The sequence below is a fragment of the Ptiloglossa arizonensis genome, chromosome 10 (genome assembly GCF_051014685.1).
Source record: "Ptiloglossa arizonensis isolate GNS036 chromosome 10, iyPtiAriz1_principal, whole genome shotgun sequence".
NCBI classification, from domain to species: Eukaryota; Metazoa; Arthropoda; class Insecta; order Hymenoptera; family Colletidae; genus Ptiloglossa; species Ptiloglossa arizonensis.
The window spans coordinates 3,758,467-3,785,518 of record NC_135057.1 but is presented as its reverse complement, the minus strand read 5'-3'; the positions used below and the strand labels follow the sequence as shown (position 1 = coordinate 3,785,518).

General features: G+C 30.8%; 1 protein-coding gene across 10 annotated transcripts; it reads right to left on the bottom strand.

Annotated features, from left to right (window-relative positions):
- Positions 1-7,017: 7,017 nt before the first annotated feature.
- Rbcn-3b (WD repeat-containing protein Rbcn-3B) lies at positions 7,018-26,259 on the bottom strand. 10 transcript variants are annotated; one of them, XM_076322081.1, is made up of 26 exons: positions 26,078-26,259; positions 25,767-25,989; positions 24,994-25,172; positions 24,643-24,875; positions 24,420-24,562; positions 22,328-22,518; positions 22,111-22,256; positions 20,652-20,678; positions 19,155-19,245; positions 18,648-19,062; positions 18,254-18,468; positions 17,815-18,034; positions 17,494-17,608; positions 17,180-17,385; positions 16,967-17,104; positions 16,788-16,856; positions 16,013-16,108; positions 15,053-15,265; positions 14,729-14,975; positions 14,444-14,663; positions 14,152-14,377; positions 13,696-14,075; positions 13,251-13,574; positions 13,082-13,174; positions 12,805-13,002; positions 7,018-12,412 (listed from the first exon to the last, which is right to left on the bottom strand). In XM_076322081.1, exons 3-26 carry the CDS (start codon positions 25,156-25,158, stop codon positions 12,227-12,229), a joined length of 4,557 nt encoding a protein of 1,518 aa, XP_076178196.1. In that variant the 5' UTR covers positions 25,159-25,172; positions 25,767-25,989; positions 26,078-26,259; the 3' UTR covers positions 7,018-12,226. The 10 variants fall into 10 exon arrangements, with proteins under 10 accessions (XP_076178196.1, XP_076178192.1, XP_076178193.1 ...); XM_076322077.1 differs by having other exon boundaries at positions 16,007-16,108; positions 26,078-26,258; XM_076322078.1 differs by having other exon boundaries at positions 16,007-16,108; positions 25,767-25,931; positions 26,078-26,258.
- Between the last annotated feature and the right edge of the window lie 793 nt (positions 26,260-27,052).

The following is a 27,052-nucleotide window of genomic DNA, read 5'->3' as shown; positions in this document are numbered from 1 at the left end:
ATTTTTCTTCAGAACTTCAGGACCAGTATAAAGCAGAATCGCTTTTCTTCCGAATTATAATTTAAAGGTGATTATTTATTTTAATAATACTAGCATACTTTGCACTTATAACATAGTACATCAAAAGTTAAAATATAAGAAATAAATTGATATTTTTTTATGATGAACTTTTGGCTAGAGTCCTGAGTAAAAGAGATGATAATTTCTGTTCGTATACTGATATTTCCAATTAAACGCTATAGAAAAAAAACTTGAATTAAGTTTAATAAAAAATAACTTTTTTCTCTGTTACAGTGTTTCCTGCTAAATATTGGATTGTTTGGAAAGTAATTTCGTTTGTTTCCAACAGAGGACCTATTTGTACTTTTTCACAGCCAACTTCACACTAAAGCCGCATAATCATTATATATTTTGACAGCTGATATAGTAAGGCTTGTTTGTTAAAAATTTTGTTTGATTCTTTGCAATAATTTTTGTTTGGTGCCCTATCAAAGATAAAAAATCGAAAGCAGCATTTTCGGCATGTTTTACTATTTTACAATACTATCGAAAAAGTAAAAATGCAGTTCAAGCAAGGCGAAAATTATGTGATATGTATGAAGAAGATGTATTGACCAAACGACAATGCCAAAATTGGTTTGCAAAATTTCGATGTTGAAAATGCACCACGTTCTGGAAGGCCCATTGAAGCCGATGAAGACAAAATAAAGGCATTTAATAGATGCAAACCACCGAATAACAACTTGTGAGATTGCTATGAAGTTAAATTTGTCGAATTCGACCGTTCATGATCACGTGAAACATCTTGACTTAATTTCAAAACTTGATATATGAGTTCCACGTGTTCTTACAGAACGAAATTTGCTTCGTCGCATTAACACCTGTGATTTGCTTCTCAAACGTCAAGAAAATGATCCATTTTTGAAGCGAATCATTACTGGTAACGGGAAATGGGTTGTTTACAAAAATGTTAAGCGCAAGAGATCCTGAAGTAAAAAAGATGAACCAACTCAAACCACTTCGAAGGCCGATATTCACCAAAAAAAAAAAGGTTGTTATCTGTTTGATGGGATTTCAAGGGGATCGTTTTTTTTTTGAGCTTTTACCGGACAATACCACGATTAATTCTGAAGTGTACTGTGATCAACTGAACAAATTGAATGATTCATACAAACAGAAGAAGCCAAAATTGATCAATAGAAAAGATATAATAGTGTTCCACCACGATAATGCGAGACCTCATACAAGTTTGGTAACTCGCCAAAGCTTTTACAGCTTGAATGGGATGTACTACCACACCCACCGTATTCTCCAGATTTGGCATCTTCGGACTATTACTTGTTCCGGTCTCTGCAAAATTTTTTGGACGGGAAGATCTTCACTTCAAATCAGGACGTCAAATATTACTTACAAACTGTTAGACCAGTTTTTTGTCAGTGGAATGTTATAGAAAATTATGAGTGTGGAATCAATCTCCTGTCCGAAAGATGGCAAAAGGTATTGGACCAAAATGGAGAATACTACCTTGATCAAAAAGTTCTAGGACTGTCCCCCGTGTGTCGCTGTCAATCACCCGATTGTTTCTTTTTTTTTTTTGTTAGGTTACCATATCTGTCATTAACACTTCCTTCCAATTTCAGCATCATAGCTTGATATTTGTAAAAGTTACGTTGTACTGAGCACATCTCCTTTGTTCGTGTCTTCGATTTTGAAAATGGCATCATTTGAGCATCAACGAGTTTGCATTAAATTTTGTGTAAAAAACGGATTTAACGGTCCGCAGACCTTGGATATGTTGGAGAAGTGTTTCGGCAACGATACTCTTTCGAGATCAAATGTTTTTCGATGGCACGAACGCTTCAGAAGTGGTCGTGAGTCGGTCGAGGATGACAAACGCAGTGGCAGGCCGACAACGTCGAAAACCGATGAAAACATCGATAAAATTCAAGAAATGTTGTCCGAAAACCGCAAATTGACCATCAGAGAGCTAGCAGAGGACTTGAACATTGCTTATGGATCCGTTCAAGACGTTTTGGTTAGTGATTTGGGCCTCAGACGTGTCGCTGCAAAACTGGTGCCGAAAGACCTCAATTTCATGCAAAAAAAGGACCGCGTTGAAATCGCGAAAGACATGATTTCCAAGGCCGAATCCGACCTAACATTTATTAAACGTATCATCACTGGAGATGAGACGTGGATTTATGAGTATGACACACAATTCAGACATCAAGCGAGTGAATGGCGTGCACCGGAAGAGCCGAGACCGAAAAAACCACGTCGTTTTCAGTCAAGAAAGAAGGCGATGCTCACGGTTTTCATGGATTACAATGGTGTTGTGCATCAAGAATTCTTGCCAGAAAAACAGACAGTCAACAAAGAATATTATTTGGGCGTTTTGAGACGTTTGCGCGAAGCAATTCGTCAAAAAAAGGCCAGATTTGTGGGCAAACAACTCGTGGATTTTGCACCACGATAACGCACCGGCGCACAATGCGATCCTTATCCGCGAGTTTTTGACGAAAAACAACACGAACACTATCCAGCAGCCTTCAAATTCACCAGATCTGGCTCCCTGCGACTTTTTTCTGTTCAACCGAATTAAAAAACCGCTTCGCGGAACGCGTTACAGTACCCGAGAGGAGGTCATGACAAAATCGAAGACGGCTCTGATGGACATACCGAAAATTGAGTACCAGCGGTGTTTCGAGGATTGGATCAAGCGCTGGCGCAAGTGCATTGCAGTCAATGGGGACTACTTTGAAGGGGACCATATCGATTTGGACGAATAAATTTGTATTTTTGATTTTATGAATAAAGTCCTAAAACTTTTTGATCAAGGTAGTATATAATATAATTTAGTAAAATGTTTATACACTCTAAAAAAATCGTGTTTCACTTTTATCAAAAAAAAAAAAACGAAATGACTTTCTGAACAACCCAACATGATTCAACTGGAATACAAGAATAAACTTCAACGTATATTTTATAATATCTATTTTACTGCTAGTGTAACTTTACGGTTAGAAACATTACTACATGTATTGCTTTACATTTAAATAATAAAATATTAAAGAAACCTATTATATTGTATATAATTAATGTTATTTTTAATGTCTGAAACAGTTTATAATTTAGGAAGGTAGACCAACTAAGAAATTTAAAAATTATAAAATTTTGTATACAAGTAGTGTGTGCTTCCTACAATACAAAGCTATTTCTTTTTCATACCAAAAATCATTTTATGAGAGTGAAGTCGACTTCCAAACTTTTGACATATTTTAGTTTTTCAAGTATAATTTAGTAATGGTACGAAATGAAGTAAAACTTTAAATGTTGTACGTATTGTTTAATTTTTTGCGTTTTATTATATAACCACAAAAAGGTTTTTATGTTGTGCAATTTCTTAGCTTGTTTATCTATACAATACCGAATCAATTCTCAGTACACTTATCAAAGCCCCCTTCTCTTTGTCTTTTCATATTTTACGAATATATGAACTTTGATTAACCACTTACGTATGAGCTCCACACCTCGTACAGCTAATTTTTTCATGTGCGATTAGCATACATACATCGTATGAATTTTTTACCTGACTTCTCATAACGCGCGTATGTATATATACACATGGCTATATAACCGTACTCAATTTTCACTATTGCCTGCTACAGATAAATTTACGGAAGATATAATTTTCTTGTAAAAACGTAAAGAGGACGGGTTCATTAAACGTATAAAGCCTCAGCCCTGAGGACAGTTCTGAAATATCAAAGCGTATTTAAACTTCAGATAAGCTACATGTTTAAAAAACTGATTAAGATTGTTGTACGTGAAGAATTAATAAATTTGTACGATTTTTGTACTAGGACATTGTTTTGTAGATATAAGAATAAGTATTTCTGAGAGTGTGCAGCTTATTTACATTTGATTCGAAAGTATAAGAAAGTTTATTCCGTTCAAGTAATATTTACATTCAAGCTTTAAAATTGAAAAACTCATGTCTGAACAGTTTAATATTTATGTTGTTTAGTGCAACTATTGCAAAAAGTGCCAACAACGATATATCATTGTATATGCAATAACGCCTTACTATTTGTATCGCGAGAGAACTCTATAACTTTATATAAATCTATAAATAAATAAATTTATAAAACGCTATAAATGATTTAATTTCATTGCAAAACAATTGAAAAAATTGGGTATGAATTTAACTTTTTGTTATATTCTATGACGATTGTTATTGAAACTGTGTGTACATTAGGACGATAAAATAGAAACTCGACACGGAGTATTTTTTTGAGTAAATATTACACATTTCCAATAGTCAGATAGCTAAGTATAAATGTTTATCATAATGCTAAAATTTTATTTCAGTAACGCTATACTAGCTACGCCAATTATTTGTTTTGTAGAAGATAATTCTGACGCTTGCTGTATATCATGGAATTATCCTTTAGTTTTGTGATCCGATATCAGTTATTTTGTTACAAATAATTGAAAATGCAATATCTATACTTCATACTACGTGGTCTATATAAAACTATGATCAAACAATGAGTTTTTTTATGTGCAGATATTGTTTGTAAAAGAGAAATTAATTTTAATATTATTCGTATGATTTTCAATAGATATTGAAATACAATTGACATTACTTTATTCTTCCTTTATAAGTTTTTTCTCAAATCTTAACAAAATCGATGCTTTCGATTGGCACTAAAAGGATTAAACACATATCTACCAAAAGTACTAGCTCTAAAAGCATGTTATTGCTCGATTAGTAAATGAGATATAAAACAAAATATTAGCATATTTCATAATAATAAAAACGAGATATCACACAGTCTTTAGATACATTTGGTTTCAGAATTAGAATAAATTTTGCATGGACATTTTTCGAAGATATAATTTTGCAAAAGTTGAATACTAATTTGCACTAGTTTAATGTTGCATTTAAATTGCAAACATTAACGCATCCAGTCTTTTTTGCCTTAGTTTAAAAATCTTTTTAAATATAAACTTAAAAGCAGTTATTGAAAATATTGTAAAGTTTTGTTACTTCAGGAATCAACACCATGTAAATAGTTACATATAGTATTCGTTGACAACCCGCATTTAAGTGATGTGACAAATATTTTATTTCAAACATTTCTACGGGAAATATGATTATTATACCGATTACAAATTATAATTTTGCTACAAGCATCGTCTTCTATAAATTTTACTCTATTTGCACTAGATAATATTCTCCAGATACGCAAACAAAATGTGTAAACTGCAAAAAAAATGAAAAATTATTAATTCATTGTATAATTTGTACAAAATAATTGAATAGAATAACAATTTAAACGCTGTGTGTGGGTGTGGGTGTGTGCGCGCGTGCGGATCATGGAGGGAAGGATTACGAAATATGTAACAAATAAGTTAACATATGATATTTAGGAGAATCATTATCAGTTATAAAAAGATTTCGTTACAAAGTGTTTTATGTATATTTTTCTTGATATTTCAGCAAATTGTTATCGTCACTGGTACCCAATTCTAAAATCCTACACGTATATTATTATGTTGTACATGTATATATATATGCTACAAATTTTTGTTGAAAAAAATGTTTGTTTTGTATAAAATAGGCATTTCTCACTATAATACAATGCAAAACAGCTACTTTGTGTTGAAAAATGCAAATCGAATGAAATATTAGACAAAAAAGGAGTAGTATTCGTACAGTGACATTTATTTGTTTATTACAAATACGATAATAAAAATATTCTTTTTTTTTATTTTGTTAGATCATTCAAAATAAAATTTGTTTGTACATAACAATCCTTTCTGTCTCTTATCATTAAGTATTTATGCGCAAAACAGTAAAAAATGTATTTATGTAAAAAAATTATGTAACAATGAAAACTTTTTTTGCAATAATATGATAGAGTTAAAAAAACTGTACAATACGTACATTTAAAGTTTTACTCCATTTCTCACTATTGCTAAGTTATACTTGAAAAACTAAAAAATGCCAAAAGGTTGGGAATAAATTTCATCCTCTTAATCTGACTTTTGGCATGAAAAAGGAATAGTTTTCTGTTATAGGAAACACACACTACTTATATACAAAAATTCATAATTGTTTAATTTTTTTAGTTGTATACCTTTCCTTATTGTTATTCATAAATAAACTTGTTTCATTTTACGTGTTATGTATAGATTTCGTAATATAATACAAGATATTTCAATTGCTTAAGACCATTTTTCGAATTGTAAACCACATGGTGTAGGTACAATTGCTGTTTTTCTGATTTCGCAGTTTATCATTCAGACAAACATCGCGTATCATAATTAAATATTTAAACTATCAGTATTCCAGATGTATGAGTATTGTAACGCAACTCTCAACTTTTTTATTTGTATTTGTATTTTGCCTTTACTCGTTAAGAGATAAGTAATGAATTGACAGGATACTCGCAGATATAATAGGAATATCTTTTATAGTTAGCAGGCTCAATGGCAATTTCTGCTTCAATTAGAATACTGTTTATAATTCTTAAAAATCAAGGTTTACATTTCCAATGTACTAAATAATGAAGTATAGAACTAAGAAAATTTTAGTAAAGGATTCTATAGAATGCCTACAAAATATTGAAGAGAAATAAATGATCTGAGAAATAACCAAAAATAATTAGCAAATTGTTTTATTTGAAATAGATATATAATTTATATCCAATCCTTTTTTCTATAACAACTGAAATTATATGTGGTAAGAAATTATTGAAAAACTCAAGGTTTGGTTTAATTCTATTAAAGTAACAAAATAAGTTTATTATGTATATGATATTTTATTAAATGTAATCGAAATGTTACAGTGTGCGAAAAAAAATATTCATACACTGGTAGATTCTCTATTATGGAACTGATAACTTTTTTACAGAGCATTAATTTCACATTGAATTATAATACAATGTAGAAAATTAATACAACTATCAAGTAACATATTATTTTATTAAAATTTAAGTATCTTATTACAAATAATATAATAACATTTTTCACGAGTACGGCAACTGTCGGAAAAAAATATTTATATATTTAGTAAATACTTTCTTGAATTAATAATTAAAATAACAAATTAATAAATGAATTAGTATTTCATCGGATATCCTTCACTATCTATTACGGCTTGCAAAGGCCTGGGTAATTGTGCAACTAAATTATTTGTTACATTTTTATCGATTTTTGCCCATTCCTTTTGTAACCTACATTTTTTAGTTTGTTTTTGTTTAAGATTGTATGTTTTTAAATACGATGTTTCAATTCTTCCCAAATGTATTTTATAACATTAATATTTGAAGACTGCAGAGATGTTTCATGTGGTGCATTGTATAGCAACCACTCTTTAACTAATAGTGAGATTTGTGTTTGGCATCATTGTCTTGTTGGAAAAGGTAAAAATACAATATCCCTAATTCTTCTGCACTTTGTTTCAGATTCAATTTCAAAATATTCAAATATTCTTATCTATCTAATATTCCTTGAATAAAATACAAATTATCCAAACATCTTGCTGTTATGCGCCATCCCCATACTATGATGCTTCCGTCACCATGTTTTACTGTAACTTTTAAATTCACATTCTTTGAATTTAAAACTTTTCCTTTTTCTTGCCACATTAAATATTTCCTATTTGATCTAAAAATAATATTGAACTTACTCCCGTCAGAATAAATAACGATTTTCCAAAACTTTAACGGCTTACTTTTATATATATATTTTTACAAATTCAAGCCATTTCTGTCTACTTATTTTATTAATGTATGATTCCTTTCTAGTAATACGTGAAAGGTACTCAGTTTCCTTAAGCTTGTTAAATATTGTTTTTCAACAAACATACTTTCCAATAGCTACTTCTAATTCTGCAGCAATTTTGGGACCATTGTTGAATGGATTTTCTTTAACTTTTCCAACAACAAATCTTTCATCTTTATCATTTAATTTGGGCAACCATCCCAGATTGACGCTTATTTTCTAGTGTTCCCTGTGTCTTGTACTTACTTACGATGTGTTGGATGGTCGCATGATTCCCATCAGTTCACCAATTCTTTTGAGAGAAAATCCATTTTTATAAGGTCGTAATGTGATCTACATTTAGAAATAAAGATAAATGCACATCGGGAATCTCATTCAATTTTTTATCAATAGATGCCTGTTGTATAAATATTTTTCTCCTAACAGTTTTCGCACTCGCTAAGAATTTTTTGTTCCGCAATTTGTATTAAGATGGTTTGATTTTAATGAAATAATATGTCATTTAAAAGTTGTTGTGTCAATTTCCTATATTTTACTGTATTTCAATGTTATATTAATATTCTATACAAAAGTTATCTGCATTCAAAGTAAAGCACTTACTGGTGTATGAATAATTGTTTCACTAACTGTACCTGGCAGTTACTTTGTAACAAAAGGAATTTATGGAATCCTACAATTCATAAATGTTTTATTCTGCGAAATAAATAAAGTAATATTTCCTTTGTATAAGTTTATAAACAATTTTTCCTACAAACACGACATCAAATGTTTGTTATTTAAGTATCACGTACCATTTTTGTCCATAAAAATTGTTACCTTTAAGCCTTTAATAAAATTTACAAGTAATGTCTGTGTGTTACCTTCTGATACTAATCAGAAAAATCTAAAATATTGTGTACTTCTTAATATAACAAATGAAAATTTGGACACTTTCTAGAATACGAATGATTGAATAGTGGTTTTTTCTTCTTTTTTTTTTTTAGTGAATAATGCGTGAGTGTAAAATTTGTCAAGATAGAAACGATTTTCGTCTTCATGGTGTATATATTATCGGATTTTCAACGCAACGCGTTTCACATTGATTACATTTAAATACATTCAATTATTGCATAACGATTAACAACACGTGCGGTATACTTTCCTTTGCATTAAACGTTACTGTTAGTGATGGAATCTAGAATTACTCGAAATGTTTCGAGTGAACAATGGAAAACATCGAGATATCGAGAAGTCGAAACAGTTGAACATTAAAAAGTTTTAAGAATTCAAATGCTATTAAGGGTAGGCTTTACTCATTTCGTGCGAGTGAAGTATAGAAAATTTAGCTTTCTATCGTCTCGACAGAATGAATTTTTGCAACAATTTTTATTCTAAAAGTGTATTTATTTTTTTCATTGAAATTTGAAAAGATTACTGATTTAACGAGATAGAATAAGTCGAAGTTTTCCAAAGACCGATTCACTTTCAAGACTGGAATATCGAGTATCCATCACTGACCATCGTTATCGACTGCGAGAGAATGATCTATGAAAATGAAAATCTCTTCCTGATCATTTTCTCGATCGAGCTGCGTTTAGCTCAGTCCTGTCCATAATGGCTGGAGTCCTTTACAAAGTTTCATATTTATGTATGCATCATTGTGTTCCGTCTGTATTTATATATCGTATACATACACCTAACACAGTATCGACTATATAATGTTCGCATTGGTAACTGATTGAGAGAAAGGTGTATTGCTTCCAAGAGGAACTTTGGACAGGACTGGTTTAGCCATACGCAGCGCACGATAAAGTACATAATGTACACATAAATAATTACATAGATACAATTAGGCATAGTTCGATTTTATATACAAGTAACGCGGAGTAATCGTTTAATTCGCCCGCGATAATATACTATGTCGGGGAGTCGATCCGTCGTCTCGTATTTTCTCACAAGGTGAACTTTTTTTTTCTGGCGTTTACGAATATTTTGTTTCGATACTGTCTTCACAGACACGTTTCTGTTACCAAAATTTCTTTCTTCTTACGATAATCGAAACTCTAATATCGCTAAAATTTTGTTATCGATCAAATTTTGGTTTCGTCCTCCAATCCATCCGCTTATGTTTCCTAGCGCTCAAAAGCATGGAAAATAAAAGATGAATGTAACGTGTAAATAAGTACATTGTGTATTTTTGTCGAAAAATTGTTTCGTGTATTAAATTTGTATTATGCTCTTTTACAAATATCTTTTTGTCACGTATTAAAGATTAAATTATCGCGAAAAGCTTAAAATCCAATTGTATTTCGAACACTTCTAAGTGGAAAAAGATATAACAGTACTCTCTGAGAAAATGTCAGCGAATGAATCCGATGAACACGTTAAAGTATCGATAACAAAAATTATTTCAACATAAGCGTTTGCTATAGTTCGCTTGATTAACGCAACTCGTCGTTCCAGACACAAGGACTACACAACATTCATATTATCGATTTAGCTTAAATTTTGCAGAAGGTGTACATTGTTTATCACAATGCATTGAATGTATACAACTATCGCTTAAAATTTCACGAAAAAATTATATATAAACAATTTTTTAATTTCCATACATAAAGAGTGGCGTGCATAATGAAAGTACCGCTCTGTAAAAACATACGAATTTTTAATTACTTAAATTATTGTTGATTAGTTCTTTCGAAAACAAATGCACGGCTAAGAGAAATCACGTAATTTATTAAATCGATGAATATTGTGCAATCCTCTTGTAAGATTTATTGTTCTTGAATCTAAACACATGGCATTCAATTGTACCTAAAGGATTATCATGTGTTGGAAGATACACTCGTGATTTTGTGCAATCCATGATGAATATAACAAAATTGCAACCGTGAAGATTGAACACACAATTATGCATACCTCGTTACACGTCTGTAAGAATCTGGACAACGGACTCGTAATTTCTCTAACCAAAACCGTACACAGATACGCGTACGTGTTTGCCATGCTTACATAGAACATTGCGCTAAACTCCCAAGAGGCAATAACGATAATAAATTAAGCTAAATGAACTCGATATCATCTACATTTTCTATCGCGTTATTCGTTTGTTTTACAAATGAAGAGACATCTTAATTCAAAAAGAAAGAAAAAAAGAAATAACGAAAAAATCACACTTCATGTTTGAATGACTATACAGATTAAATTCAATCCGTTGCTTCTTTGATTCTAAACAATGAAATAAACATTATTACATAACCATTTTCGCGTGGAATATTTACAAAAACTGTAAGGTAACTACAGAGCGTATTGAAATCTCGGATAACTGTCACAAAAGTTACACTTTCATGTATCAAAGAATTTAACCGTTAATCTGCACTGTCGCTTCGTTTTTAGTCGTAAGTACTAAACATTCGCGATTGCGCGGCGATTAAGATCAGATCTCGACATACAGTTTCCTCTATGAGACACGGGAACATTTAACTTGCTAAACGGTAAAAATCACGCGACAGATAACACGTGTAAAATTCGTAAAACAGGAATTCATTTGAAGCGTTTAACTATACATAAACAGATTAAATGTAAGGCGACTTATACAAATTGTTACATTCACCTATAATTCGCCACGGTATGTATTATGTATGTACAAATCCTTGGGCGACAATTCAATTTTTTTTTCTTTTTTTCCTTTTTTGGTATGTATATATACACATGTATGTACTTTCAACGCGAGGTTCCGTACGGTAACCTTCCAACTATTATATTGGGGTTTCAGGAATATGTAAACGTGGCTTAAATAGCACACACGGTAGTGTAACATTGCATAATGTACAGTACGGTACGCAAATCCTTTTATGTAGAAATGTTCAACAAGTTTCACGGTGTATATTTGTCAGTATGAAAGCGTTTCGTATAGATATTTTACTTCGACCTAGACTCGCAAAATTCTAGTAAAATCATTCAGATTCGTAACTACATAACTAATAATCAAATTATAGTGCAATTAAATTACTAAATAAAAAGAATACTTTTCTTAAAGCGTGACGGCATTCAAACTATCTCTGGGTGCTACAGCAACGCAAAAATCGAGCGTATTCGTGCGCAACCAAGAAATGAAGAATTTAAATTACATAAATGGAAAGAAAGAAGATAAGATAGATTGAAAAGGAACAATTTTTCGTACCATGCTCGGCGATATTTGCTATGCCATATCCTGCGTCGTGGAACGATGAAATTCATCACCCGAGCATATTCCGTATGATACGGTATCCGATTAGTTAGCACTAGCACTATGAAGTACCAATAAACGCACCAACATTCACGACGGCACATTCGGCTATTCCTTTTGCCTATGATGATTCCACGTTTCTGCTTGTACACTGATCCCACTTGCTGTACTGTTCAATTTTTTCTTTGCTTGCCCAGTACTGGAATAGGAGGGACAATCTGTGATTTATACGTTGAACCGTGTTTCAGATCCATCAGCAAGCATTAACGTAACCGTTCGATTATTTATCCATATCAATCGAGCTAATCGCATAGGGTTCAATCGCGCCACATCGTTAATGGGCGCAGTACTGTACGATTTGACACAGCGTGTCTGTGAATTTCCTAGGCCGAACATACCGCTATTTGTTTGCTGCAAATGTTTAAAATTTTTAATTATTATTATCGGATTATAACCAACAAGTAAATAATAGGAGGTTCACGTAATAAAAGTAAAAAGAAAAAACATGAACAAGGAAGGAATATATATTATTGGAAGAAGTCTCGACGTTATTCGAACCTGCACCAAAGATATTGACGGCATAGTAGACAAGCATCTTACCAACTAAGCTAAACTTTTACTTGGAAATTTGTACTTTAACAGATTAGCAGATCGTCAAAATTTTGACATTAAATATCTCGTAATTGATTTCGGTATTTTAAGCCCTATCACTATACAAAACTTCATTAACAAGTTAGATTTACGTCTAGAGATCTTTGCTCGTAAGAATACTATTAAAAACAAAAAATAAGAATCTTTCTTACCTGCCAGAAAGACAATTTATTTTCCGCGCAACAATAGCTAACCAGGAACTTGCCTTCGGGTGAAAATGCTAGTGCGGTCACAGGTGCGATATGCGCAGGTACAGTCTGACACTTAACGTTCCCTCGCAATTCATAAAGAGCGAGTTGACCGCTACGACTACCTACTGCTATTCTGCGAGTTGCAGGACAATGACTTACCTGAAGAAGCATTATGCATTTGTTAAGAGTTGATGCTTGGAAAGATTGATGAATAATATCGGTATATATGTTAACTTACTTGATTAAATCTACATACTGCTGGAAATACGTCGTTTAATGGCTTAGTTTTCAGATGACCTGGGTCCAGACAATGTAAAATGATATCCATGACCTACGTTGGTTATTAGATTAAGCATACAAAAATATTTAATACTCTTCCAAACTCTAATGAATACTGCTATTCTTACCTCAACTAAAAGATCACTCATTTCACTCTGCATTTTATCGATTAACTGTTCAACAATTCTGAGTATTTCTGGTTTTGCCCTAGCTAGAACGCTTGCACCTAAATTTACATTTAGTGTTTGCGCATTTTGTTGCAATGTATTATATCTAGCCACTTCTCGCGCCATCGTAGTAATGAATGCCGCAGGTCTGGCAGTAGCTATTAGAGTTAAAGCGTGGCGTGCTGTACGACATGTATCAGCTTGAGGTGAAAGCGGAAGGCCATATGTCATGCTTGGTACTAATTTATCAGCATCGCAACACATTTCCAATAGTCCCAATAATACCTATATCGTAATAGTAGGAAGTTAATAAATACATTGCTTAGTCATTATCATAATTGTTCATTTCTAATTTTAAATTGTATTAAGGAAGATCAATTCATTAGTATGATAATATTTCTCTTACTTTTGATACGTCAAGGTACGGTTCCCAAACAGTGAAACCTCTACCAATGAGATCGATTGCCGCTCTTCGTAATGCTGTATGTAATTTTGGAGAGTCTGGTGCATGTAATTTTGGAGAATCTGGTGCATGTGATTTTGGAGAGTCTGGTGGGTGTAATAAATGCGTGAGCGCCATACTAGTGTGCCTAGCAAGATTATTATTTCCTATTCCAAAACCTTCTACGATCGAACTCTTTCGTCTTTGTTCATTATCCCTTTTCTGATTCATCGTAGTAATATCTTGACCAAATTCAGCTCCTATTACACCCAATAATACAACTGCTGTCCTTTGTTTTCGTTGCAATCCTTCTGCGCTCGATGGTTTTCTAGCTATGTTTATTTCTGTTGATAGTAAGAATGTACAATTAGAATGTTTTCAGACTAAAATCATACAAGTATGCTCTTATTCATAATCTACCTTCTGCTAATTCTTCCTCTTCATCTTCTTCTTCTTGATGTGATTCAGATGGAGGAACTGGACTACTAGAAGCTGGAGGGCTTTGGTTCTGTACTTGTGGTGCAGTAGGCTCTTGAGTATTATACATTGGTAGATATTGCGACCAACTATCTACAAGCGCTTTCCTTCCTTTTGGACCCATTCTACCTAGTTCAGCGAGTAATAAAGCTTGAGCGGCTTCGCGAATCTGAAATACCACCATTTTATTTGCTACTGTACATTGTGAACATTTCGATGATAACTGACAACTAACCTCAAGACATTGATGTTGCCACCTTCGTGCCATCATTTCGACTTGAGGCCGTTTAAATGTTTCTGCTCCACCTTGTGCAGCAACTTTGTCAGGTAGAAGGACGCAATGTAATGTTGCTAAAAGGGACCAACCTTGTTTAATCTGTGCCTGTTGCACTGTATACATTTCTTCGTTTTCTTCTTCTGCTTTGTTCCAATTTACTGCCGATCTATTACCCGGCCTGCATAAAATATAACAATGAAATCTATCCTATGCTCTAATTTTCTCTACAAAATATACACTCACCTATGTAATTTTCGATTTCGTTCTTGTTCAGGTACAAATGTTGCATTATTCATTGACATTAATGTATTCGCTAAAGCGACTACTGCCAATAAATGATTACTGGTTAATGTGGTAGACAGCTCCCAGTGTGCTCTTGCCGTAAATACTCTGGTAAGCCTTTCTCGTATGACTAAATCAACTGGTAAACCTTGTTCGTCGACTGGTTCCAATTGCGTTTGCCAAGTTGGTAATAGTAATGACATGTAACCTATAGTAAATAGTGTCAATTAATAATACAGTATATATAATGTATGTGTATTTCATATTTTTATATTTTTTTTATACCTCTTTTAGACAATACTCCAAATGAAACAGGAACTATGGGCCTTAGTAAACCCAGCTTTCCTTCACAAACACGATCCAAGTCTGGGTCCATGTCCCAAGCATGTAATAGGCTCAATATAAGTTGAGCAACCTCCATAGTTGCATTTGGTTCGCTAAAAGCTCCATTTCGTTTTAAATTGTTTTTCGCACCATCACTATTATTCCAGTTATCACCTGTGAAAAAATAAAATTTATTTGGTAATTAACTATGGGAATTTTAAATCTAAACACATGTGTGTTGAAGAAGTGAAGTATAACACCAAAGTTTAAAATGCTCTGCAGATTTTTCATACACAAGAATTTTCTAAAATAAAAATATTATAAGTATTTCAATAATAAGATGCTAGTACATTTCAATTTCAAGTATTCATTGTGTAAAAAATATAGAGTATTATAACAATATACACTAATACAAAGTCTGCATAAAAAAAAAGATGAATGTATAAAGCAAAAACCTGAAATATATGAAATGTAAACATATGTATATAAAATACAGCGAAATAAATAAAAGGAACAATAACTAAAAGATATTAAATAATTTCCTAAACCAAAATTTGCATTTTCCATACTAGAGAAATTTTTCATTTGTAAGTGGTTTTTGTACACCAAAATATTATAGTGCATTCTTGATTCACTGAATAATAGTATAGCCTAAAATGAGTAATTTTACATAAAAATTAATGATTATTTCAATTGTAAACCAATGTATAAATGTATCAAAAGAAAAGTTAATGAACATCCATAATGATTTATAATTGTAAACATTAGAATAAAGGATAAACGAATTTTACATAAAAGGTAGAGAAACTTAGAAGCGAAACGACAAATCTAAACTAACAAAAAAAAACCCATGCGATATGATGTTAACAGCAAAAAGTACAATAATTTTGCCATTTTCTTTAAATCATGGCTAACCTTTACCGTCGAGAGTCGACGGCTTAAGGCCAACGCTTTCCACCTTGGCTTGAATTTTAGTGTGTACGTTCTCTGCACCCTCCTTCATTTTTGCCAATATACCTACAGAAAGAAATTGGCTTTAGATGATATAATAAACGAACATTTTCTCGACACGAATCTTCTAACTAATGACTACAGCTGAAGTATGGATTACAGGCACTACGAAATCTGTGATGAGTATTGTATGAAATAAACATTCCAAGACACAGCATACTTGAGTTCAGTGCGTGAAACAATGTATCCAATATAAGAGAGATATTACCAAGCATTAAGATAATTAAGAATACAAAGCACTGCTTTGCTGTATGAAGTTTTTTTTTTCAAATGTGTTTAATGAATTAACACAAATACAACAAATTTCAATAGATTAGTGTTTGAACACATGTATTGGAGTTATGAATCAAACAAGTATGTGGAAATACTACTTGGACTAAATTAATACTACCTGAGATAAAGATTGTTTGAATGCTCGAAATATATTTGAAGCTATACATTGTATCTCACAAATGTATATAAACCCACCTACATCTGTGCACGTGCAGCCACACGAGAAGAATTTGATGTGTGCATTAATTGAATAATGAACAGCTTGTGCAAGAAGTAACGTAAAGAAAAACTAATGATCTTGCATGAGATCCTTACTAAACTTCCACTTTACAAGATATGTAAAAAAATTGATAAATAAATAACTAGATACAAACTACAATTTGCAAAATAAAACAATAACAGAGAACGATACCGTGACGATCCTTGTCCTTTAAAATTCGTTCAACGTCGCCTGCCTTATCCTTGACGCGACCGAAAAAGTCTACAATGTGGCATGTTAATATAATTTTATAATTCATTTACATACTGATTAAATTTTTGAAAGCAATGTTTAATATTCGTAGTACGCAAAAACATAAAATAAGTCTTAACCTGAAATTATTTTATGTGCATCTGGACTAGCAGACTGCGTAAGTGCTGCAACTTTTTGATACTCAGAGGTTGAAATTAGACCGTGTGCCTCCAAAGAACCTGGTGACATCGCTCCATATTCGTCACTAAGTAATTGTACTATATAAAAGAAAAAGAGAAATGCATCTATTGATTTGTTACATATGTTGTAAACAAAACAAAAAATGTTACTACCTATTAATGCTTCTATATCAAAAAATAAAATGTGACTTTCTGGATCTTTAGGATTACTTCTAAAGCCTTGAATCATTAAAGGAGCGTCTTTTGCTTTTATTTGACTTCCATGATCTGGTCCTTGTCCACCATGAAGTTGTTGTAGTTGATGTAACCCTCTTTGCGTTGCATGTCTTATAGCAGAGAGATTTCTGTGCCTTAAACCTCTGAAGAAACGAAATACGATAAATATAATAAAGAAAATTACTTTTCAGGATCCTGTCCCTAAAATTCACACAAGGTTCTCACCATCCACGTTGCAAGATTTCATTTACCTAAAAAAATGCACAGCAGGATTAGCTAAGCCTAGTTCACCACCCGCGGCCGATCCTCCAGCCGCAGCTATAGTGTTTTCGTCACACGCGTCCAGTACCTCCTCTGCAATAATACCTGTAAAAATTTTAATTGTAATTTTGTAACAATGAATTTTAATACATTACAAGTTTAAAGATATATAATTAATGTATACCTTTATAATACAGTAAATAATATAACATATATAAAATATAAACAAATCATTAAAATATAAAAAACTGATAACTATTGAGATGTTTTATTATTATAAAGCAATATGAAAATTGAACATTTGCACATACCATGCAAAACACGATCTAGGTGGCCAGTTTCCATTTGCCATACATATACAGCTCCATCTGAACATCCAACTATCATAAAGTCATCCAATGATCTCCACTTTATCGTGACAACTGGAAATAGGTGTCGCGAAGCAAGAACAACACACTTTCTTTCTGCTAACGATAATAAAGTAACACTGTGATCTGATGCAACGCTACAAACACACTTTTGTATTCTAGGCTGAAAAGGAACAACGAAATTATAATTACATAACAAAACAAACAAAAATACAAAATTATAAGAGTACATTATGAAATAACTGTTACAAAACTTTATTAGTAATTGAGTAATGTATTTAGAAAAAAATTTCACTATCTTTTAATTAAAACTTGAAGTAGTGTAACAGTTGGTTTGCAAAACGTTCTATTTATTCCAGATGACTGACAAAATTTAACGTACACTGCAATTATCAGGTGGCACCATCAATTGTGTGATTTCGCCCGCATGGACACAGAATCTATGGATTAGCGTACCGGCATATAAATCCCATAAGCAAACAGCAAAATCGACAGAACCAGAAACAAGATGTACCCGGTCATAACGCGGTGCCGCTCCATATGGGTACAAAAGACAATTTACTCGTCCAGAATGACCCAAAAGTACTTGGTGTGGACCTATGAAGCATATAATAAAATGAAGAGAAAAAGCTATGATTGCATAAATTTTTAATTAAAAACATTCCATATGGCATCATAATAAGAATTATTAGTATTAAAGAAAAGGTTTATATTGATAAGATAAAATATCATTATATTTGATAAAAAGTTCACGAGTAAGCATAAATTTATTATACCATTATATCGATGATGATTGCCGTGAAGTAATTGAAGCATGACTGTTTGTGTTGCAGGAACAATGATAATACTACCGTCTTCACGACCGACAACTAGGCGACTCTGTTGTGGTAAATATATACTAGCCGTTAACTTTATACCATGCCCATCTCCACTGTTTAACTGATCTAATATTCCAACTGGTGATGGTTTCATTTGTTCCCAAGCAGCTGTAAGACTTATTTTCACTACTGGTGACAATGAGATAGATGTTGGGTTATCATTGTAACATATTTGAGATAGTTGTTGAGTTGTTACTTCTGGTACGGTCCAAAGAACAACAACACCTTCACTATCACCACGTAATAAATATTTTAGCGTTACACCCCGCCGTTGAACTGTGACTAACCGCATTGCTGGTGGGCATGACAGAGTCTACAATAAATACAAAGTAATGTAACACTTAATAATTTTAATTTTACAATTTATTTAGAACTAATTTTATTAATCAGAAACTTTAAAATTACCTTGTCTCCAGGCTGTGTCAAAGTGCAGTATAGGAAAGGTTCGTTACATTCAGCACACGCAGTATGAAAACTTTTATTGTCTGCAACGCTACTATATAATTAAAACAAACAATAATAATATATTATGTTAGTATTTTTATTTTTTTACCTTACCATAACACCATTTATGGACACTAAATCGCAATAAATTCTATGTGATAATATATTACAAACTATAAAATTAAAACTATTTTACAGTATAGTCCATAAATAGTAATTATAATATTTCATAGAGACTTATTTATATTTATTAATTTGAATAGCTTAATTGACTGCTAATTTAATAAAAGATATATAAGCAAGCAATAAAAGATTGCAGAATTTGTTTAAATCACTCTAGATAATCATATTTTTCTTATAATAATTTATTATAGTATAGTAAATTTGTTAAGTCAGATGTAAATCTGACATAAAACCTGCCAATATATATATATTTATTTGCATAATAAGTGCAAATTAAATTCAGCACAAGTAACTAAAACTACATAAGCTAGCGTAGTACTACTCTTTTTTACTTAAATGATCATTTGCCTGATTTGTAAAGTAGTAATACATGTAAAGCAACTCAAGGCATATCAAAGGTGAAAACATAAGATCTGAAATGCAAAGAGATGTATTTTCCTTGTTTATAACATCTTTATTTAATGTATTTCTGTACTGTACTCTTTAATATTATAGTTAATTAAAAAATAAAATACGAAGACATACACTTATAAGCAGGCAGTGCACAAGAATTTAATGAATTGTTCTTTTAAAAGTTCATTATTGCTAGAGAAATAAAATCATTTAAAATATAACATCTCTCAAAAGAATAATAAAGCAATACATTCTGTGCCTATATGATATGATAAACCAATTTTTCGAAAACATAAAATTCAAAAAAGTATTCTTTTTATTAAATCTTTGTTCTATGTATAATATTCTAAAATGTAGAAACTTTTTAGTTATAGTATTTGATTAAAATTTTAATGTACATTGTTCCTATAATATTTTGCTTTGCAAAAAATTATATAAAATATACAATAGTCTAAATTTTGAATTTCTATTACATCATAAACTACACTATATATGTCTATTTGTAATAAAAACTGAATACAGCGATATACATGTACTGTATCGTTTATATTAATTAATTTATGATTCACAAACAGTTTATAAGTTATACACAAAATTTATAGTACATAACGTGAAAATGGCAAACCATTAAAAATTTATCGTATATTTAAAGTACATTTCACTGTATTTACCTTTCATTTATGCACATATAAAAATGTATAGAACTGCACCTGATTTATCACATTCAGTAGGAAGAGGAACAATTGATGATGAAAACTAAATCAGTAGAAGAGCAACATGATTAACAAAATGAATACATGAGAAAACAAGTAAAGAGATAGAGAAATTACAGTAAAGAACACAAGAAGAAGAAAGTGTGTAATAGAGATAATGCAGGGTTACCTGCTGAGAGCCTTGCCCTTCAGCTTGCTAGAAGAACACCAGATCCACCGTAGAATGTAGTAGATGTGTATTATATGAAAAAGACACATCACCGTGAAAACAAGTCACAGTGTTAATTGTATGTTTGTAACATGTGAAAATGAAAAATTATTTGAATATAAGAATTTTTATATTTTCAATAACAATTTTATTTAGATCATATATGCACTGCTTTTAGTGTTCTCTTCCCATTTATTAAGAAAACTCATCAAATTCGATCATATAAATAGAACGAGAAAATGTAACGAAATCTTTGCTTATCTACTACACAACAAATACATATTAATATTTCACATATACACACAAGAAACATAAAAATGTTAAAAAGAAAACATACTAAATTACATTACAAAAATCAATAATACAATAATTCAAAATGCAAACAAATACAAAATCATTTATAAAGTTTATAATTTGAATATAATAAGCAAAATATATTCCTTTTTCAGATATTCAAAATTTGTTAATATTAATTTATGTATGAAGTAGATAGATTCAAATTTCTCTTTCCAATTTAATGATCAAATATGGATATTCATGGTAAATGAAGTAAAAAAATATAAAGGAGAACAAATATTAAATGTGTGCGTTGCCAGCAAGTGCCTCTACAGAATAGCATTCTGAATAGATTTAAAATTAAAGCATTTGTTTAATTTGAAAATTGGTGTGTCTGACTAAGATAAATTTATGTATGTATCTACATAAAATATATCAAAGAAAGAATATGGAACAATTGTAAATTACATCTCTAAAGACACAATGATTACATTTGATATATTTTATGTTACATTTTAGACTAGATACACATGTAATGATATCTTATTTTTATTTCAGAAGTGACTTGTGAACTGCTATAAAATATTTAACTTTTATGTATATCTGGCAAATATCTTAAATAATGCATTATAACATATTACTTAATATATTGTACACTATAGTATTAAAATATGTAATTAAAATATTTTTGTTATATTCTTGTTTTTATATGTGTTAAATTGGTAAAACATTTGATTAGTACAAATTAAAGCAAACAAATACATATTAGTATCATTCATTATAAATATTATACATCTTTTTTTAAAGGAAATGAATTGTTAATTATTAGATCTAAAATGATTTAAAATACTAATTTCCAAAAAAACTACCTGTCAAGATGTACCAGAACCCTATAAGCAACAAATGAATGATCTATTAAACAAATTGATATTTCAATAAATTTATAACTAAGACATGTTGAATAATATGATTATAGATGTTTTGTTTGACAAATACTTGATGTTATAAGTTATTTACAAGCTCTTCTACTATGTAATGAAATAATGAAATTTGAATATTTCATAAAAATTCTAAAGTATAAAATATCCAAGATTAAAAAATAAAGTGACATGAAAGAAGAATATTATTCTACATAGAAACGTACTTAGCTGGTAATTTATAGAGATAACCATGACCTTTGTCACTCCATAGAATGACCCTGTCTGCAGCTAGAAAGTCTCCAGCCATCCAGCGTTCCCCATAAGGTGCAGAATTTGAACACAGGAAAGAAAAGTCACTGGCATCGTATATCTGATTTAAATAGTGTATTAGTAAAAGTGAACTTAAACAAATTAAAGAAGTATAGTAATAGAGAAATGTACCTGCCAATCTTTGGAACACACAATTAACACAGTTCTCTGATTATATGGACAACAGGTCATTGCAAGTGCATTTAGACATCGTATCTGTATGCTTTCGTTTTCATAAAGGGGTTCACTGTCACGATTCTCATATCCAACAAGAGTCCACACCTTGACTGTGCCAGTTGTTGTTAAGGCCAATACGACATCATCTTTAAATGAATGGAAGCACTTGTTGCGCGTTAACTATATCTAATTAGGTGTCATAGCATATTAAGCAAAAGAATTTTCAGTAAAGGTCAATAAAGTAACACCTTATGAATATTGTAAATGCATATGAAATAATAGATATTTTATAAAGTTAAAAAATAATATTCTAATACTGTTAAATAAATATATTAATATAAGGCAAAAAAAAATATTTAAAACAATTACTAATAATAGCTTTAACTAATAAATCCAATAACACAGTATTATAATTCCATGCAAAATGAAACTTTTTATATTATAGTAAAAAAATAATTATGTGCATGTTGGAGATCTCAATTCATGCACTTGAATCATGCACAAAGCATCTTAAAAGTCTAGTATACAATCGTATATAAGTGTTAATTTTCTAAATATAATACATAAAAAAAAAAACCATAAAAACATTTAGTTTCTTTAAAGTATATTTTCTATTTTACCAGTAGAATTTTGAACTAAACTTAAAAGATACAGTGCATTAGAAGTTAACATGCTTAAAACTTATGTACATATCTTTATTCAAGCTATAAAATTATATAAATATTATGCAAATATTGCAAAAAGCCCTTGATTAATTAAAATACATGCAATTGCATATTTTATATTATTTGTTATATTATTCTTTTATTTGATTCTTTATTAAATAATAAGATTAAATTCCTAAAGTTATAATTACACAAGAATGATATGTACTAGTGTAATTAAATAATAAATACAAAAATTCTATTATGTTCCTTAACTTAGTTTAAAACACAATAAAAGATGTTAAGAAAAGGTTTTTTCCATTAATTAAAGCTTAACACATCGAACACTACTGTAGCAAAAAACAAACATTGAACTAAATTGAAGAAATTCATACTCCTTTGAAAATCATAAAAAACACTAAAAACTGCATTCATTGCATTCAAATATTGAACACATTTTAGTAATTATGGGTCTAAAGTAATATATACTTACTATAGATAAAGTTTATCACCCAAAAATTGTATGAACGTGATTAATGAATGTAGACAAATGCTATGTATGCTTTAATGATGGAGTTTTGTGATGGAAGAGCAAAGGATGGATATTTGCATAAAAAGGAATATTAGTTGAAATGTTAGAACTGCCTGTTCATTTGATTTTATTGTTAAAAAAAATAAAAATTAAAAGACAAAGAAAAAGAAGGTATGAAAGAAATGATACAGCCTTGACTACCAGTGAAATAAAATTGATGTATCTCCACATGTCAATCATTAACATGCTGCAACAATGTAACTTTCATTAAGATTTCAATAATATATAAATTACTATCATTAGATAAAAAGTATATTATTATTAGTACTACCATGAAATTAAATTATTATTAAAGAATATCCTTTATAAAGAAATTTAAGTAAATTTAAAGTTCTTAATATACCCAAAGCGTGAAGCTTTTTCAAATTAATTGCTTAAAAAAATATTAGCAGGTAATTCAAAACCTCCAAAAAATATAAAATTTATATACATAAATTCTCCTATTAATAGCTTTACCAAAAGTCAGCACTGTAGAAAATCTTTAAATTTTATAAATAAAAATTACCCAAGAAAAACTATTTCTCTAATGACTTTAAGATTTCAAAAAAATCCTGTTGAACAATATATAAAAAATTGGTAGACCGGGATATACCAAACATATTGTGTAATTAAGTATCAGTTAAAATTCAAATCAGACAAGTTAGATTATACCATAATAAATACTATTTTGTTACTGTAATAGACTTTTGCACAATATAGATTGGTAGAGAAATCAGAGAAAGAGAGAGAGAGAGAGAGAGAGAGAGAGAGAGAGAGAGAGAGAGAGAGCAGCTTATGATATAAAGCGTAGGTGTGATGGAGTGTAACTAACTTGTGTGCACGTAGAACCGACCTTCCCGTTTGGCCAGCCGCAAAACGTGCAAAGCACTGATCCAATCAGGATTAACGCGTGAACTTAAGGTGAACAAAACTTCCAAGCTGAAAGGGTCCATCACTAGAACCTCAGGATAATACCTAAAATTATAAAACAAATATTCTTTTATTTAAAACTGTATACACATTTATTCAAAAAATATTATATAACTTTAATGTACCCGGAACAAAAAAGTCTGACATCTTCTCCACCAGCAGAGACGTAAGGCAACATCTGTGTATGAACATTGCTAAGTTTCGCAGTTTCTCTGCACTTTCCATCAACTAAATCCCAAGTACACATTTCTCCGCTTTCACTGCTGCTGACAATATAATTCTGTTCCATAATGACACTTGCTCGGCTTAGGCATAGTATTGGAGCAGTGTGGCCAACAAGTAAACATCTTGGAGTCATCTTAATATATAATTAACAATGATAAATTATTTAAATTTAAGGCTTTGAAATTATTCCTTCTTTCTTATTACGTTTCTAATTAAATTGTTCAATATTGCCAATAAAAACATATATTTACATTCAATGTTTCAGGATCCACTTGCCACAAACATATTCGCCCATCATAACATCCTGTTACCAAAGTTTTTTGATCTCGAGATAAATAAATACAAGAAATGCAATGAGTTGGAGCTATACGACCCCATAGCACTATGGGTACTACCAGGCTCGTACCCGCTGTCATTTTTGAAATTCAACCTACAATTTATTTTATAAACCTTGTAAATATGTATTAAAGCTGACACACTTAATTTATTTTATATTATTAGTAAATGTATCTAATGTATCATTGAATAAAATTTGTAATTAATTTAATAAATGCCAAACCATCTAAACATTGTTAATACAAGCAATTATTATATGTATTATAAATACATATAATACAGAATGTACTATTATTAACACACTCCAACAACATGTAACTCCAATATCTCTTTAAAGTAAAAATATTTCTACATTTAATTACTGTTCTTATTATATAATGTTCATTTATTTGCATTTTAGAACAGCATATTACTTTTAATTTATGACATACTCGAAATGTTTGTTTTATACATTTACATCTTATTGACTTGTCAATTCGTTAAAAAATTGTTTGTTTTGACAATACAGTAATGCATATGCAGGCTAAGCACATGTTTATTTGTAAGAATATGCAGATAGAAATTATACCTACAACATACGTTTCTCTTACGACATATAAGATAACAATAATTCAAAAAAATATAACCCAACATAAACTATTAACTGACAATGCAATAAAATAATCTCGTAATAAATAAATGACAAAACCTTGTTATAGAGTAGTCGAAGAATAACCAGCGTTACATTGATATTAACAGCAGGTATTTTCGTTGACAACAAATCAATTCTTCATCCGTAGCAAAAAGGGCTTGACAAGCATCTACCACAAAGTCCATCGCAACAACGCGATACACTAAGGCTTTCGAAGAAAACCTATTAAAAGCAATTAGAGGCGTCTGCTACATCACATTCACGAGATGTCACTGACAATCTGCAGAATTTTAATTTTATCGCATTTGTGTGCAATTACTTTAGCAAATCAACGCGTATTTTATGTAGAAAAACATGGAAATATTTACCGAAAATACTGAATATTAATGACAACGGCTCCAAACGTCGTAACTGGCGATATATGCCAAAAATCATACAACTCTTACTGCACTCTCACGATCGCGGCCATCTTGGTGTTGAGAATAGTCAGATGAAACACATGCAATCAGCTGTTCCACGTCAAAAGGTTCCTAGATAATGAACTTCTGTTTAACGTGGCCCTCAGTAGGTAACTAGAATTTTAAAATCAAGTAAATGTCCGTGAAATGCTAAGCATTTTGGTTGCAGGAGAGCAAAAGTTTCGAATTAAAACTTTCTTACCTTTTGCTATCTTGGAGTTTTATTATCGCTAAATCTTAAAACTTCAGTTAAAATACTTTGATTGGAATATTATTGACCAAAAAGTTTGAGTGATTTCTAAAATTAAATTGTACTTAATATTGAAAATTATCCTCCTAGCTCTAGAAGTCCTCCTGTACCGATCTTTATAGTCTATACTCCATCCAATGGACGAGGCAAAAGATAAGGCTACTGCACGTGATTAACGCGTGATTAGCCAGGGTCGACAGAATTTTAGAGAACCGTAAATGTTTAAAAAGAAGAAACTATATTAATGTGGAAATATTTATTGACGATATAAATATATATAAATAATTAAAGAATAAAAGTATACATGCGCGCGCACAAAAGTAGACGGTAAAAAAAACTTTTTTACATTCTGAATTCAGTTTATTGATTGTACATTTAAAATTATATCAAATTTAACTTGTGTCTGAATCTGATGTATCAGAATCATTTACATTTATAATAAACGATTCCAGAGTATTTTCGATAGTAGTATCTAATTACCAAAATTTATTTTCCACTTTAGTGACAAAATGCTTTATAATACTTCTCCCATTCATTAATTGTTACTGCATTTGCTGTCTCATGAAACAAATTTTTTATATTAGTATATGTAAAATGAACATTTCTTGTTGTCATATAATTTTTAATTTGTGCCC

Coding starts and splice junctions, on each gene's coding strand:
- Rbcn-3b (XM_076322079.1), bottom strand. CDS start 25,158: ATGACAGCGGGTACGAGCCTGGTAGTACCCATAGTGCTATGGGGTCGT. Junction 24,563..24,642: donor GTCAGACTTTTTTGTTCCGG/GTACATTAAAGT, acceptor TTATAATTTTAG/GTATTATCCTGAGGTTCTAG. Junction 22,257..22,327: donor TGTGTTCCAAAGATTGGCAG/GTACATTTCTCT, acceptor TATTTAAATCAG/ATATACGATGCCAGTGACTT.